The sequence below is a fragment of the Lethenteron reissneri genome, chromosome 43, assembly GCF_015708825.2.
Source record: "Lethenteron reissneri isolate LAM-NWPU_2019-01 chromosome 43, ASM1570882v1, whole genome shotgun sequence".
In the NCBI taxonomy this organism is placed as follows: Eukaryota; Metazoa; Chordata; class Hyperoartia; order Petromyzontiformes; family Petromyzontidae; genus Lethenteron; species Lethenteron reissneri.
In genome coordinates this window covers 7,422,133-7,439,063 of record NC_083821.1, presented here as the reverse complement: position 1 = coordinate 7,439,063, position 16,931 = coordinate 7,422,133, and the positions used below count along the sequence as shown (strand labels likewise).

General features: G+C 47.1%; 1 protein-coding gene across 1 annotated transcript in view; it reads left to right on the top strand.

The window, feature by feature from the left end:
• LOC133353311 (plectin-like) overlaps positions 1-16,658 on the top strand; it is a 125,476-nt gene extending 108,818 nt beyond the window's left edge. Inside the window, 9 exon segments of the mRNA XM_061569448.1 lie at positions 1-3,426; positions 5,737-6,102; positions 6,104-6,247; positions 6,249-7,025; positions 7,027-7,326; positions 10,334-10,360; positions 11,735-12,160; positions 12,162-14,430; positions 14,433-16,658. Coding sequence (XP_061425432.1) covers positions 1-3,426; positions 5,737-6,102; positions 6,104-6,247; positions 6,249-7,025; positions 7,027-7,326; positions 10,334-10,360; positions 11,735-12,160; positions 12,162-14,430; positions 14,433-14,602 — 7,905 coding nt within the window. The 3' untranslated portion in view covers positions 14,603-16,658.
• The last annotated feature ends 273 nt before the right edge of the window (positions 16,659-16,931 follow it).

Sequence of the window (16,931 nt, the reverse complement as noted above, 5' to 3'; positions counted from 1 at the left end):
AAGCGCTCGGAGAAGGTCACGCAGCAGCAGGCGGAGCACACCCAGCGCGAGGTGGACACGGCCATCTTCAAGCTGACGGAGATCCAGGTGGAGCTGGAGCGCCAGCGGCAGCTGTCGGACGTGTACGCGCAGGAAAAGGTGCAGGCGGAGCGCGAGGCCGACAAGCTGCGGCGCATCGTCCAGGAGGAGGCGGAGAAGCGGCGGAACACCGTCGAGGCGGCCGCCGTCCAGAAACAGGCCATCGAGCAGGAGATGGTGGAGCTCAAGAACCGCTCCGAGTCGGAGGTGCGCCGGCAGGCCACCCTGGTGGAAGAGGTGCTCACGCAGCGGCGTCAGATCGAGGAGGAGATACGCATCATCCGCGTCGAGTTCGAGAGGACGGCGCGGCAGAAGGCCGATGCGGAGGGCGAGCTAGCGCGCCTCCGGGCCCTGGCCGAGGAGGCGGCCAAGCAGAGGCACCACGCCGAGCAGGAGGCAGCACGCTACCGCAAACTCGCCGAGGAGGAGGCAAGCAAGAAGAAGCTGGCCGAGGAGGAGCTCCAGAAGAAGGTCGCGGCGGAGCAGACGGCCGCCAACCAGAAGAGGCAGGCCCTGCTCGAGGTCGAGCGCCTGAAGAAGATGGCGGAGGAGGCCCAGAAGAAGAAAGATCAGGCGGAGGAGGAGGCCAAGAAGCAGATCCGCCTGGCGAAGGAGGTGGCGCAGCAGAGCATCGAGGTGGAGATCCAGGCGCGGAGGGTGTCCTTCGTGGAGAAGGTCAACGAGCTGGAGCAGAGCCGCCAGCAGGAGCACACGATGATGACGGCGCTGCAAGAGGAGTCGCAGCGGCGCAAGAAGATGGTGGAGGAAGCAGAGAGGGCTCGGCAGGCGGCCGAGATGGAGTTGGAAAAGTGGCGGCAGAAGGCCGACGAGGCGCTGCGTCTGAAGCTTCAGGCCGAGAAGCAGGCCCAGCAGAAGAGTCTGGCTCTAGAGGAGGCGGAGAAACAGAAGTCGGAGGCCGAGAGGGAAACGTCCAGGAGGACCCAGTCGCAGGAGTCTACCCTGCGCCAGAAGGTCATGGCGGAGGAGGAGCTGGAGAGGCAGAAGGCCATCGCCGAGGAGACATCGCAGCAAAAGTTGCAGGCGGAGCAGGAGCTCATTCGCCTTCGCGCCATCATGGCCGACTCAGAGCAGCAGAAGTCCCTGCTGGACGAAGAGCTGATGCGCCTCAAGGCAGAGGTCGCTGAGGCGGTGCGCCAAAAGAAGGTGCTGGAGGAGGAGCTCGCGAAGGTTCGGGCCCAGATGGAGGAGCTGATCAAGCTGAAGCACAAAACGGAGGAGGATAACAAGAAGAAATCCAAAGAGGAGAAAGAGAAAACGCAAAAAATAATGGAGGAAGAGGCTTTGAAGATGAAGGAGCTTGCAGAGGAGGCCGCTCGTCTGAGGGCTATGGCTGACGAAGCCATGCGCCAGCGACATCTGGCAGAGGAGGAAGCAACTCACCAACGGGCGGAAGCAGAGCGCATTCTCAAGGAGAAACTGAACGCCATCCAGGAGACCAGCAAGCTCAAAGCAGAGGCTGAGATCACCCTGAAGGAGCGCGAGAGGGAAAATGAGCGGCTGAAACGGCTCGCTGAGGAAGAGGCTCACCAGCGACGGATGCTGCAAGAGCAGGCGACCCAGCAGAAGCAAGCAATTGAGGAGGAAATGGCAAGAATCCGACAGCAATCTGACCTTGAAATGCAGCGCCAGAAGGCTTTAGTGGACGAGACGATCATTCAACGCCGATTGATAGAGGAAGAGATACATATTTTGAAGATCGAGTTTGAAAAGGCGTCCAAGGGAAAGCTCGACCTTGAAGGAGAGCTGAAGAGGCTGAAGATAATGGCTGATGAAACAACCCGGCTCAAGGAAAATGCCGAAGAAGAGGCGAACAAGCAGAAAAAAATAGCGATGGATGAAACTATGCGCAAGAAAGAGGCTCAGGAAGAAGTGTCCCGCAAGACGATCGCCGAGCAGCAGGCTGCGCAGCAGTGGAAGGCAGCCATGGAGGAGCTGGAGAAGCTCAGGAGGAAGGCGGATGAGGCGATGATGCTGAAACAGAAGGCCGAAGATGAGGCAGCACGTCAGGTGAAGTTGGCGCATGAAGCGGCGCAGACGCGTATCAACGCTGAGGAAATGGCACGCCAGGCGGCTCTGGCCGAGAAGGACGCCGAGATGAAGAAGCTCCGGCAGAGAGAGGAGAAGACGGTGGAGCAACTTCGCATGGAAGCCGACCGCACGCGCAAAGCGGCGGAGCAGGCGGAGAAGGCCCGGATCGCCGCCGAGAAGGAGGCCAGCATGATCCGGCAGCAGGCCGAGGAGGCTCTGGTGCTTAAGCTTCGGGCGGAGCAAGAAGCCGAGCTGAAGGCCCGCCTCCAGGAGGAGGCGGAGAAGCACAGGCGTGAGGCAGAGCACGAGGCGGGGAAGCGCACTCAGGCCGAGGAGGCTGCGCTGCGCCTGAAGGCCTTGGCCGAGGCCGAGGCGGAGCGGCAAAGGCGCATCGCTGAGGAGACGCAAAAACAGAAGTCGTTGGCCGAACAGGAGCTCACTCGTCTGCGGACGATTCTGGAGGACAGCGACCACCAAAAGTCAATTCTGGAGGAGGAGCTGATGAGAATGAAAGGTGAAGTGGCGGAGGCGATCAGGCAGAAAGGCCTCGTGGAAGAGGAGCTGGCTCGTCTCAAGGCCCAGATGGAAGAGCTGCTCCGGCTGAAGGCACAGAATGAAATGGACAACCGCAAGCGCGCTGCCAACGATTCCGAGAACATGAAGAAGATGCTCGAGGAGGAGGCGGCCAAGATGAAGCAACTCGCCGAAGAGGCCGGCCGGCTCCGCACCAACTCGGACGAGTCGGCGCGGCTCCGCAAGCAAGCGGAGGAGGAGCTGGCGCAGCAGAGGGCTCTTGCCGAGCGTCTGGCGCGCGAGAAGCTGCAGGCCATCCAGGAGGCCAGCCAGCTGCGCGCCGAGGCCCAGGCGGTGCAGCGGCAGTTCGACCAGGCGCAGGAGAGGGCCAAGAAGCTGTCGGAGGACAGGACGGAGATTCAGAAGAAGCTCGAGGTGGAGACTCAGACGTTCCAGCGCACACTGGAGCAGGAGAGGCAGAGGCAGCACGAGGTGAACATCGAGGCGGAGCGGCTGCGGATGCTCGTGTCGGAGCTGACGAAGGAACGCGCGCGCGCCCAGGAAGAGTCCATCAGCCTCAAGTCACAGATGGACGAGATCAACTCCAAGAGGGTGTCGGCCGAGCGGCACGCCCAGGAGAAGATCCAGCTCCTGCAGAAGATGGACGTCCAGAAGTCCCAGACGGATAGCGAGGCATCGAGGTTGAGGGCCACGATTTCTGAGCTGGAGCGTGAGAGGGAGAGGCTGAAGAGGGAGGCAGAAAAGGCCCATACCGAGGCTCACGAGGTAGGACGACTTGGCATCACCATCACCGCCATCAACATCACCACCACTATCACCACCATCATCATCACCATCATCATCCTCACCAATATCACCACCATCATCACCATCATCATCACCAACATCACCATCACCACCATCATCATCACTATCATCATCACCAACATCACTACCATCACCACCACCATCATCATCATCATCACCACCACCATCATCAACATCATCACCAAAATGATCACCAACATCACCACCACCATCGACCTTGTCTTTAATATTACAATCACTCTCATCTCCTTCAATGCTATTTACATATTTGTTGTCAAGATCAATCTCTTTATTAATTGTTATCACCTGAACGTTGTATTATTGATGGACCCAAATTAAAAGAACAAGATACGTTGTCTTGTTTATAGTTTAGATCTGTGTAATCATATTTTAGTAGTAATGGAAGTGCATTATTACTTCATTTATTTGTCCAGGATAGAAACTCAGTCAATCTCGGGATTTGTTTTCGTCAAAGTTCTGCATTCGGGTGTTTGGCTCAATCAATGTTAAGGAGATTAAATTATACACAAAGGGATGACATTCAAACAGGTTCACAAACCCGTTTGCTGTACAACCTATCAGGGTTTGGAGTTTCACAGATCTATTTTATCCACCAACCCTTGTAGCTTTGCATTCACATACAGTGATGCATTTGAGTATATGGGAACCCTTAAAAATCCCATTCTGACAATTACTTTAGCGCTATATTCACGACATTCGAGCGTAATAGCACACATGCAATATTATATACTGAACGTACGTTGTCTTCTGTTGTGGCTTTGTTTTTGCACTTGTTGGGAACTTCTTTCGCGGTTCTTTGCCTTCCCTATTTCCCCACCTTTGCCACATTCTGAAATCCGAACGCCGTACTCACTTACTTATACCGCGATTGCACTCTGTAATACGCAGGGCGCAAATCTGACCTGTGCACATTTGCAGAGCGTGTTGGCGAAAACCAGCAGTAATACAGTGGTCAGGTTTCCCATTCTTTCATGGCGATTTTAAACAAACTATTTGGTGATGCTGCACTTGCAGGAATGCACAAGCACAAATAGCAATTGAAAAAAAATACGTTTGTCAATAGCACTGAGTTTAAAATTAAGAAAAAATATTCAATTGGCAATGTTTCGGGGGCTTGCCTGTCTTAGTTTACGTGCTATGAAGGATGATTGCCCAAAACGTCGCTTGTTGTATACATTTTTAGCAATTTAAGGCCGCAGTGTTATTGGCGAAAATGCTAATGTACGTGTACGAAAATTTGATCGTTGGCACTTGCGTCTGCCGTGCTTTATAAATTCTGTATTCCTTAAAATCTTATTGGCATTATATTATCACAGTACGTTGCACAGCTCAGAACATTGCCACATGTTTTGCACGTTGCATGGTTTAATATCTCATACAATTCAGAACGGTTTATCTTTTTAACCCTTTTAAATGCTGTACCATACTTTGGCTTCCAAACTGGTTCCTTGTCATAGACAATGTAATTTATATGCGTACCTTATAAACAGTACGCAGCAAATGTTCTCTACGCGCAGAAACATTCATTGAAATTACATTCTTTTTGACGCCAAAAAAAGACAAGTTGGAACGCAGGAACACCAACTTGTTCAACCGTGTGACTTTTAACACCTTCCAACCTGGGGACTGAACTTAACCGCAAAGTGTGTTCGCGAGAGGCATCTGCTTGAAAGGTGACTTGAATGCACTTTTCCAGTGGATCCATTTCTCTTGCTTCCGTAAGTGCAGGATCCGTGCTGGCTTCGGCAAGCAATTTGTCGATGTGATCTGCATGTGAAGAGGGGGGCATTTTGCTCGAAAGACAAGCAACTGCTATAACCCGCCCTTGTTGGCATCGGCTACAGCGGCGTTCTTCAATCGCAAGGCCTGCGGGCCACTTGCGGCCCCTGGTGGCCTTTAGTGCGGCCCCCTTACGTGCGGCCCACCGACTAATAGACAACACGTGTGACAACACGTGTGACAACACCCCCCCCCATCATAATGCTGTCAAATCCAGTGGTTGCAAATGTATGGCGGCATCTCACACTGATGTCTTATCGGTGAAAGTGCCCCCCCCTCCACCCCCTGAAAACGAGTGAAGAACACTAAGCTATGCGCTTATCAGATCAATATCAACCACCTTTGCAAAATATTGCAAAGGCTATCGCCAGGCTGCTGCTGTGCCGATTTTAGAATAAAACAAAGTGTTGTCAGAGCTTAAATGCAAGAATGATTGTAATGTGCAACTTATTCCATTTTATAAAATAGCAGCAGGTGAGAATGCAAACCGAGTTCAAGGAACAGACGGCTCAGCTGTGCCGGGTGAATGAAACCGAAGCCAGGAAGCAAAAAGCGATGTCAGATCAAGAATTTGGCCGCCTCAAGACACAGCTAGAAGATCAGGAAAGGCAGAAGGGCCTCATCAGTCAACAAGTTAATGAAATGAATGCCGCCTTGACTAAAGCGCAGCAAGAAAAGTTGGCCACCGAGAAGACTCTTGAAGGGCTGAGGGTTAAGTCAAAATCGGAGGAGGCTGCACGCGTGAAACTGGAGTCACAGCTCCGCGAAATGTCAGCGCGGAATCAGAAGGTCGAGGCGGAGCTGAAGAAGTGTTTGAGGGACGCAGAGCAGGAAGGTGCAACGGCAGAGGCAGCAGGCCGAGGAACTTCTGCGCCAGAAGAATCAGATCGAGGAGCAGTTGTCCTCCGCCACTAAATCCATGCAGCAAGACGCCACTGCTAGGCAAACGAAAGCAGTGGAGGAGAAGATAATGAGAACAGTCCATTGAGAAGCACACGCGTCAGAAGGAAGCCGACGACAGGATGATATCGACGCTCAAAGAGCAACTGGAAATGACCGCAGATTTAAAAGAGAGACTGGAGAAGACTGTCTTGGAAACGAAGATGCAAATCGAGGGCACACTTAAGGAAAAGGCTGAATGTGACAGAAAATGCAAATTGCACACAGAACAGATCGATTCCTTGACCGCTCGCTTGCAGCAAGCACTGCTACTGAATCAGGAGAAAGGCAAGACGGAACAAGAGGCTGTCAGGCTAAGAGATGAAACCACGGTGAAGTTGGATAAGCTTAAGTTAGATCACGATCAAGAACTTATGAGGGTAAAGCTGGAAGCACAACAGCAGGCCCTAAAACAAGAAGCGAACTTGAAGCAGAATTTAGAGAGGAAGGACTTAGAGTTGAAATATGGGCTCGAGGAAAAAGAAACATTAGCTCAGGAACTCAAGATGGTCACAGGTAAATTAGACATCCTTGAGAAGACCAAGGCACAAACAGAAAAGACGATGGTGGAGCTAAAAAATAAAGCGGAGAAGTCAGAATTGGAAAAGGCCACAATGGCCATGGACGCTGCCAAGCAGAAGACATTAATAGACCAATTGAAGGTGCAGGTCCAGAGAGTGGAGGTGGAAATGAAGGCGAGGCAAGTAGCCGAGAGAGAGGGAGCGCGCAAGTGCGGAGAGCTGGAGCAGGAGGTTGCCAGGCTACAGGAGGGTGCGAGGGATGCGGAGCGCCGGCAGAAGAGCGCCGTTGAGCAGGAGGACCTCCAGTCGACTGCAGTGGCAGCAGGAGATGGAGGCCAAGCTGCACCGCAAGGACAGCCAGCTGAAGGAGCTGGGGGCTCAGAGAGATGCTGCGCAGAGGGCGTACGAGGAGGCGATGGCGTTGAAGAGGGACACGGAGTTGGAACTGGAACGGCAAAGGAGACGGGTTCAGGAGGACGAGACGAAGTGGGAGGCACTGAGGATGGAGGCTGTCGGAGCAAATCGTGTGGCCGAGGAAAGATATGCGGAGAATCAGAGGTTGCTGGATGAGGTTTCGCAGCAGAAGCTCACAGTAGAGGTACTCGCATCCCGACTCAAGGCAGACATGGCCAAGTGTTTGGGGTGAAAGAAAAGAGTTGAATCGGCTCGCATTTAAAACACGCCGTCTTTGTTTATACAGTGATGCGGCGTTCTGTATATCACAACACAGATGTCACTATACGTTGAAGTAGTAAGCCAATTTTCAACGGGCTCTAAAATACGGTACTTGAGAGTTTGTCCTCCAACATCGATGAGAAACACGACGTTCATTGTTGCACCTGCTTGCGGCTACAGCATGGATTTGTTTTTATCCAAGTTGAATGGAGAAAACAAACGAGCGTCACGCGTGCTATAATGGCTTGAATTTCTGAATACAGCTCACGTATTCGAATGAAAAAAATATATACATGCTTACATTTTACAAGTTGAACATTTGACAATTTAATCGGATGGTAAAAAGTGTTTTAGTCTCTGGGACCTTTTTGCCAGTATCAAAATTATTGAAAAATAAGAATAGGCTTCGCCCTTTCTGACAATGAAGCAGAAGGTGTTAAGATGTTCAAACACCAAATAGATATCCCGATTGCAAGGCATTGAGTCTGCATTAGCTACACGCACTTGTGGCAAAAGTTGCAAAGAAAACGTGCTCTGATCATATATGCAATTGTCTTTTAAACTACAGCAGAGGCAGCCTTCATGATGGCCTTGTCTCACCAGTGTTAGACCAGAGAACGGCAACAGGCGAACAGTCCAGTAATAAATGTTGATTTAAAGCTTTCGTGACTGCAGGGATTCGTATTATTGGTTCTTTCGGTAAAGTCACGATGATTGCTTGTGTTGCAGTCGAAACGTCGTGAGAATTTGTATTGTTTAATATTTCTATCATTTTATTATTTCCTTTCTACGTGACTTTACCGAAAGAACCAAGAATATAGTACAGTAATAGCTCAAGTTGCGCAGTTATATCTATGGGACCTTTTTTAAGTCTGTGATTACACTGGTCAACAAAAAAAAAACATTTTTTTCTGGCCTGGACTTTTGCAGCTGTTTTAGACTAAATTCAGGGTGCTGATTCCAAATCTGATCTCAGATTTGCTCTATCACATCTCATTTTATGCTATAGGCATACCCCATTTTCATTGATTTTACTCGAAATTAACTCTGTCACTTATGATTGCAGGTTGTTGCGAGTCAGTGACTGCTTTAGTGTTAAAATATGGTGCTGTATTCTTAGGATAGTGTTTTTATAATATCATTTTATGTAGATATCCACATTTATTTAATATTTTTCTTCTGCAATTTTATTGAAAATGCAATATTTGATATCTCAAAAACCTGATGTGATAGACAAAAATTGATGCCAGATATGGAATCAGCACCCCAAAATTACCTTAAAACCGTTGGAATACCTTATGCCAGAAAAAGTGTGTTGACCAGTGTTATCAATCAGTGCCAGGCACACTGGTTCAAAGTGAGTGGGCACAATGTACAGAGTAAGCAACACAAAATACTGAATTATACTAAAGTCGCACAGGATGTGGCAAAGTCAAATCTCTGTTGGTGTGCCTACTTGTTTTTAGGTCAGATACGCACGCAATGTTCATCTTTCAATTTTAAACTACCTGCGTCGAAACAATGTGTTCACGTGCACTCTTCGGGGATTTTTAACTGGCAAGCCTGACACAAAGCAAACGCATTCCTCGTGTTGCCAATCACTTTTTTTTCTAATCAGAGATTATGAAGCAACATTTGTTGAATATACAGTAACACCCCCGTTAACGTCTATTAACAATACATAGGCAAGTTTCCCAAATAAAATGCATTTTTTGGTAAGTTCAATATAACATAGTAGCTATTTTCAATATTTTCCCAAAAATAATCATGATGCCCTCTTGCGAAGCTAGTTGCATACAGGGGCAATACTCTGGTTTTCCGGGAGAAAGCCAGAGTTCAGCTGAGACTCCATGTGTTCTGTTTTTATGCGAGACGGTGTTTACCCCTTCGCACGTGTGAGTTCTCTCTGAATGCTTATAATGCCGATAACACAATATTAGAGAGGTCCACAGAGTTTCGATTTAAAGCTTTCAGTGACTGCAGGGATTCATCGTCTTGGTTCTTTCGGTAGAGTCACGTAGAAGGGAAATAATAAATAATAACAAATACAATATAAAATAATTCTCACGACGTTTCGGCCACAACGCAAGCAGACGCTGTCTTTCCGACAGACCTGTTCTTCATCTGAGGACGGCTGCTTGCATTGTGGCCGAAACATCGTGAGAATTGTATTTTATTATGTTGTATTTTTATTATTTTATTATTTCCATTCTACGTGACTTTACCGAAAGAACCAAGTAGAGGTCCACAGAGCTTGGGCAATTGTTGGCGCCGGCTCGTCTGGAGTCTCTCCTTGCGCCTCTGAGACGTTCTCTCTCACTCGACGAGAGCGAGCGAATACCGTGCAGCGGTGGCACATTACGCGTTGAAAGTATTACCGTAAAGGCCTCCAAACACCATGTGGGTCATGGGGGGTTGTTGGGGAATGTTGGTGAAGAGTTAAAGCCAGCGCTTGGTCGGATTGAACTCAGTTGGCTGGGTTCAGTGTGCACTGGTCCTACCATGCCACTGCTCTACCCCTTGTAAATAGTGGATGAGGAGCATTTTTTTAATCAATTTGTTAAAACTATAAACATTTGTATAAACGTAATGACAACTCCGTGTGCGTCCATTTATAAATACCGTATGGATTATGTTGGCTTTTTAAACAAATGTTGCTTTGAGAATCTTCAAAGAAATGCAGAGGGCCTGAGCATACGCAGGTAGTGTTAAAATGCGAAATTCCATTATTCTAAACATCTAACGTTACCGGCACGTGTTCATAAAAAAACTCAAATGGCCATAATTTACAGTTCTCTATTCTGAAACGTGTCTGACCTAAAATCAAGTGGTGTCTTTTTTAGTCCTGTCCGTTGCCTTTTCTTCTTCTTGGTTTTCACTTCACTGTTGCACCTTGCACTTTCTTCCCTGTTCCCGTTTCTTGACTTTAGTTACTGCGAATTGAGGAGTCGCCGCAGGTGAAATGTGCCCAACTGGTTTGGTGTCATGCGTTTCGAATGTTGCCGCCCAGATTCAGCTTTCCCCGCAGACTCCTGGGTGTTGGCACTGCTGCAAACGGCGCATGACGCTGTGTGTTGTAAATTACTGAAGCTGTGATTCTTGCACACTTCATCTTCTTCTTTATAAGAGTAGCCCTATCCTCTTCAGAAGAAGTGAGGTATGGACAGGAGAACTCCTCTTATCCACAAAAATTTGAGAGTTCTATTACACTAACAGTTGTTTTTTATATTTTACCAGGTAAGGCCCACTGAGCTATGTAGCTCTTTGTCAGAAGCGGCATGGCAACAAATGATAGCTCAACGAAGTGGCTTATCACGTGGACATTTATATCAGCCAAATACTCTAAATGCATGTTTATAAATGTGGAGGTAAAAACCGGAGGACCCGGGGGAAAATCCACATGACCACGGGGAGAACATTCAAACTTCAAATACATAGGCGTCAGGGTTTAGATTGAACCCACAACCTTGTGTATACCAGGCGAGGTAGTTCATATCTCGCCACAGCAGCATCCTTCGAAATTGTGGATCCCAGCTCAATATTGCGTAACCCATTACTCCACTATCCGCAGATAATCGTCAATAATTATAATTGGAAGAATAGGGCTGATTATGATAATAAAAGTGTCCGTAGATCCAAGGTCCCCTGTAGATAACAGGAATTGTGGATAATAGGGAAAACAGATAAGAGGAGTTATCTTATGTTTGTGCTTGAAGCTGCGACTGCTGCACCCTACCTCCCTTCCCATCACGCCACCAGCTCGGCAAATGCTTTGGAAGCCATTGATCACAAGATCGCTAAATGCTAATGCGCTTATTGCTGTTGTAACGTTTGTGGTCACGCTGTACGGATTCGGATATGCAGGCACTGGCACTGAGCGAGTTTTATTCCACTATAAAAAAAACATTTTTAGAAACATTACATTTTGAGTTTCAAGAATTACCATGTACGAGCAACAGTTTTTTACATTTAAATTTCTTACTCACATTTTATATTATTATCATCTTCAGTTCAGACGAATATTAATTTGCTTTACACGTTTGGTTACTATTCATAGATTTGCTCATTAATAACGTTTATGAATATTAAGTGTTTTTTACAAGTGCTGTGCCTGATCCCAAACTAGCCAGTATAATTAACGAAAAGACTGCACTGCATTAACACAGGAGTTTCCATTTCATTAATTTATTTTTCACGTATCAATTATTCAATTCCGTATCTTACTGTACAACATTTTGCTGCTCAATGCCGTTCGACTAACACACTGAGCAGTCGAAAACATAACCACATTTCCCCAAACTAAACTCGCTCTCTTTTGCCCCCGCGCGCAGACGGTGAAAAGAGAGGAGACGGAAATCACGCACAAGATTGAGATTATGCAGAAGCAGCTGAAGGAGGACAGCGTGAAATACCAGCGAGAGCGAGAGTCCATGCTGCAGAAGCAGCGGATCCTTGATGAGGAGAAGGCGCGGCTGGAGAGGACCCTGGAGACGGAGCTAGGCAAGGCCAGGACGCAGCTTGAGGCCGAGGCCCGCATGCGCAAGCAGCAAGAGGAGGAGAATGCTCGCCTGCGAGCTCAGATGGAGGAGACCCTCCGCAAGCAGAAGCTGTACGAGGACGAGTTCCAACGGCGTCAGCGCGAGGCCTTGGACCTGGAGAAGACCAGGTCGGACGAGGAGAAGAAACGCGCCGAGCAAGAGAACAAGGAGCTCCTCAAGAAGCTCAAGAGTCTGGAGGAAGAGACGAAGAGGCAGAACTGAGCAGAAGAAGCTGGAGCTGGAGAAGCTGGAGCAGGAGAGGAAACTTGAGATCCAAAGGCTTGAGGAGCAGAGGAGGATTGAGCTGCAGAGAATTGAAGAGCAGAAGAAGATCGAGATGCTAGCGTTGATAGAAAAGACGAACGCAACCCAAACCAATGGGGAAATCGAAGTGGATAAAGCCAAAACAAATGGAACCAGCAGAAGTTCCACGACCATAGAGACAACATACATGTATTCTGAGATAGAAACACAAAAGGAATTCAAAAATGCTATGATGGAAATTCCTTGTGGACAATTTTCTGGCAAGCAAATGTCAGTGTGGGAGGTGTTGTACAACACAAGTTTGATCAATGAGAATAAGAGAAATGAGCTAATTTCGCAGTACCGAACCGGAAAAGTGACCATCAAACGCATAATCATCATAGTCATTGAGATCATAACCAGGATCACATCATTTAGCTTCGACGGACTGCGTCGCAAAGTGACGCTGCAGGAGCTAATGAGCTCTGGCCTCATCACTCAAAAAACTGCAAATGAACTCGAATCTGGTACGACGTCAGTTGAGGAGGTTTCCCATTCTATCCGGAACTACCTTGACGGTTTCATCGGCATTGCTGGGCTCTACGTCGAGGCAACAAAGGAAAAACTCTCAATTTACAGTGCAATCAAGAGGGGACTGCTCAGGCCTGGCACAGGGCTGGTATTGTTGGAAGCTCAAGCAGCTACAGGCTTCATAGTCGATCCTGTGCGAAACCTGAAGTTATCCGTGGATGAGGCAGCACAGAAAGCTCTGGTCGGTCAAGAGTACCGCGACAAGCTTTTGTCGGCGGAGAGAGCAGTGACTGGCTACAAAGACCCTTACTCAGGGAAGACCATCTCACTTTTCCAAGCAATGAAAAAAGGCCTCATTCTCAAAGACCATGGCATCCGTCTCCTGGAAGCACAGATTGCTACTGGAGGCATCATTGATCCTCAAGCCAGCCACCGGCTTCCTGTGGAGGTTGCTTACAAGAGAGGACTGTTTGATAAAGAAATGAACCAAATCCTGCTTGACCCAAGTGATGACACCAAAGGCTTCTTTGACCCAAACACCGAAGAGAATCTTACCTACCTGGACCTGATGCAGCGGTGTATCACTGACGCAGACACTGGTCTTTGCCTGCTCCCACTCAAAGAAAAGAAGAAGGAGCGGAAGATGTCTTCAAAGTCTTCAGTGAGAAAGCGCAGAGTTATTATCATTGATCCCGACACAAACAGGGAGCTGACAGTTTCTGAAGCCTATCGTAAAGGCTTAATTGACCATGAAACCTACGTGCAGCTCTCTGGACAAGAGTGTGAATGGGAAGAGATTATTACCACCGGTAGCGATGGTGTTGTTACTTCTGTTCTCGTTGACAGACGATCAGGGCGACAGTATAGCGTGGAAGAAGCTATCGCTAAAGGTAGCTTAGATCCGTCAGCCATAGAGATGTATCGTTCAGGTCAGCTTTCTATCACAGACTTTGGTGACCTCCTGACCGGCATGCAGAGCTCCAAGAGCACGAGCAGCATTCAATCAAAGTCATCTTCATTTCCAATGAGTCCGTTGCTCAGCCCTGACAGCACTGACAGCATTTGGAGTGACCCTACAGAAGAATCGTCAGCCATTGGTGGGATCCTAGATACACAGAAGCTCGAGAAGATCTCAGTCGCAGAGGCCATGCGCAGGAAGCTAGTGGACAATTTCACAGGCCAGAGACTCGTGGAGGCACAGGCTTGCACAGGGGGCATCTTGGATCCATTTTCTGGAAAGCGTTACACCATCAAAGAGGCTGTAACAGAGGGTCTCATTGATAGTCGCATAGGTAACATGATCTCAGCATCAGAAAAGGCATTCATTGGGTTTGAAGACCCCATCACTAAGGCCAAGCTTGGCATTTTACCAGCGATGAATAAGGGCTTGCTGACGTACGAGTCTGGGCGTCGCTACCTGGAGGCTCAGTATCTGACCGGTGGTATGGTGGAGCCAGGCAACCCCAAGCGTCTGACACTGGAGGAGGCACTGCCCAAAGGTCTCGTCGATCAGTCGAACATCAAGAAGCTACGCGATGTGGCCACGCACTTCAAGTATCTCACTTGCCCCAAGACCAGAGCAAGGATGTCCTACAAGGACGCCCTGGACCGGTCCATGGTGGATGCAGATAATGGGATAAGGCTCCTGGAGGCCAGCGGGGTCATCTCTACAAGCGGTGGGTTGGGTTCAGCGTACGGCTCCCTGACCAGCTCCAAGCAAGTTCAAGGCAAGGCTCGAGGCGAGGCAGCATCGATCTGGGATCGGGCTCGGGCTCAAGCTTTGGAGGCATCGGCTCCTCTGGTTACAGTTCAGCGTCGTACAGCAGCATGAGCTACAGCGGCTCTGGAGGCTTCAGTTCTGGGAGCTACACACAGCGGAGATACTAGTTGCAATGCACTTAAAGGTTCAGGCACCCGAGAGAGACTGAGGCTCCAGGTTTTGTGTTGACCATGATGTTAGTGTGTGCGATCTCATTGCTGTCAACGGTTACAAGGTTACATTAAAAAGAGAGCTCATTATTTGATGATGATTCTTTTTTAATGAGAGGGAAATTATTGCTGGCCATAGTGGTTTATCACGTGACATGTTTGTCATGGAAGATAAGACCCATATTGGTTAGGGTGCATTTGTAATGAAACAGCATTTACTCCCAGTATAACTTTTTTAACATTAGTAAAACCAGTATTAAATAGTAAAATAGGTATGTTCCTGTTTCTACGGTATAAATTAAGCTATAAATAAGTCAGTATGGAAAAGGGAAATTATAGCATTAAATATTTTACTTGCGGATTCCAAATACCACCATGAAAAGCAATATTAATATGAAATGCTTAAATTATGTTATTCATAAATGGCGATCCATTTTGCATTTTGTATGTTCATTCATTTCTTTAAAACAATGTATGTGCATGGAGGCTAAGCGCAAACCTATATCAATTTAGTCAGAACTCAAAAATTGTTCTAAACACATTTTCTTGATGTAGCTATTGCCTTGAATTATACCACCTCCACTTGAATGCAAGATGTAAATGCAAAATGCGCATCTCATACTTTTCCATGCACACTTAAAATGTTTTCACCTGAATGGTATAAACGTTGGTCAACATATTACGAGATACGTACAAGCTTTTGGAAGTCTTCACCCACATTTCTATTTTTTTACACTACATCCTCACTACGCCACACGGAATTCACTTGCCTGAGCCGGGTGCTCGCGGTGGTGGTATAATGATTTTATATAAAGTATATAAAAAGCTAAACAGTTGCCAATGTCAATTCAATACAAGTGTATAAAATAAAGGTCAATTCAGTCATAGCATGGACATGTTTAAAAAAATATATATTTCACGATTGCTGAGCACAAGGCCTAAATGCCCCAAACACCGAGTGGGCTTTAACAAACAAACATTGTTAAAGTTGTAATGAATAAAATCCGGTTGTGTTTTTGGCTCAGGTTTAAGCAGGCAATTTACTCCATCTCATGTTTTCCAATTCACTTGCTGCGTAAATATAACGGTCACTTAAGCGTCGCTTAAGTGAGAGGTGGTCACAGGTGCGTTACGTAAAAGTGCCCGTTTGTTGCAATCGGCCAGTGAACCAGCAACCAATGGGGCTTCAGGGTGTAATCGAACGGGCTCTGAATTTCCAAGTGGAAATTACAAGACGGTTGAACAATCGTCAAGCACCACCAGGGTGCAATCCTCACGTTGTAAGTTCCACTGCGGTGGCTGTGAACGCTTCGTCGTATATACGATGGGCAGATGCTGAGCTTTCACCAGCGTGGTTCTAAAATAACTGTTAAGGAGTTTTATTAATTTACGGTGGAGTAAGGTACGTCTAAATGAATTATACAGAAGCGTGTATACATGACGTTACATACGGTTATGAATTAGATCCTTGCAATGTTTTAATTGAAACTGGAAAACGCAAGTGCACAGATAAAAGTGACTGACACCATTGGCTTGCGCGTATTTAGGCGCTTTTGCAACCAAAAGCTTCAATTTATTATTTGATATATTTTGTACAAAATGGTTTTAGGGGATGCATGCAGGAATTTTGTTTCTCATTTAAAGCAGATGTTTTGAAATTAAAGTACTTAATCAGACTATATTTTTGCATGAATGCTTTATTGAATAAAATCTCTCCAATGTCGTTTAAATTGTTTTCAATTTTGCTGATGTGCTTAACTGGCAAGTTTGCTTGGGCATTGTTCTATGTATTTCATTTATAAGAGCATGCATGTGTTTTGGTTCCAGTCATATCTGTATTTACTCAGTACATTAACAAATATCTCTACTGCATTCGATGCAATTGTAACCTTTCTTAAATGCTGTTTTTAGCCTTTGACTACTGACCCAACTGACCAAGTGAATGCAGCTAGCATTACATAGGGAAATAGTGTAGAAAAACTGTACTTGTGAATAAAGGTATACATATATCGACTTTAAACGTGTTTTTGTATTTTGTATACATTGTGCGGAAGTTACCAATTTCAAAACCAAGAAGGCCAAATATTTAATTAGTTAGCTCAGATGCGTTGTTAATTTAGACACAGAAGTAATACAGCATCAGGCTATATTAGTAAAAGTTCATGACCAAGTGTTTTATAATTTTTTAGCCTAATGCTAATCTCATAGTCATAACCAGCCCAATACCAACACATACAACATTCATTCCAATCAGTTTTTCAGCTTTCCAGCCCGATAAAATCGAGCA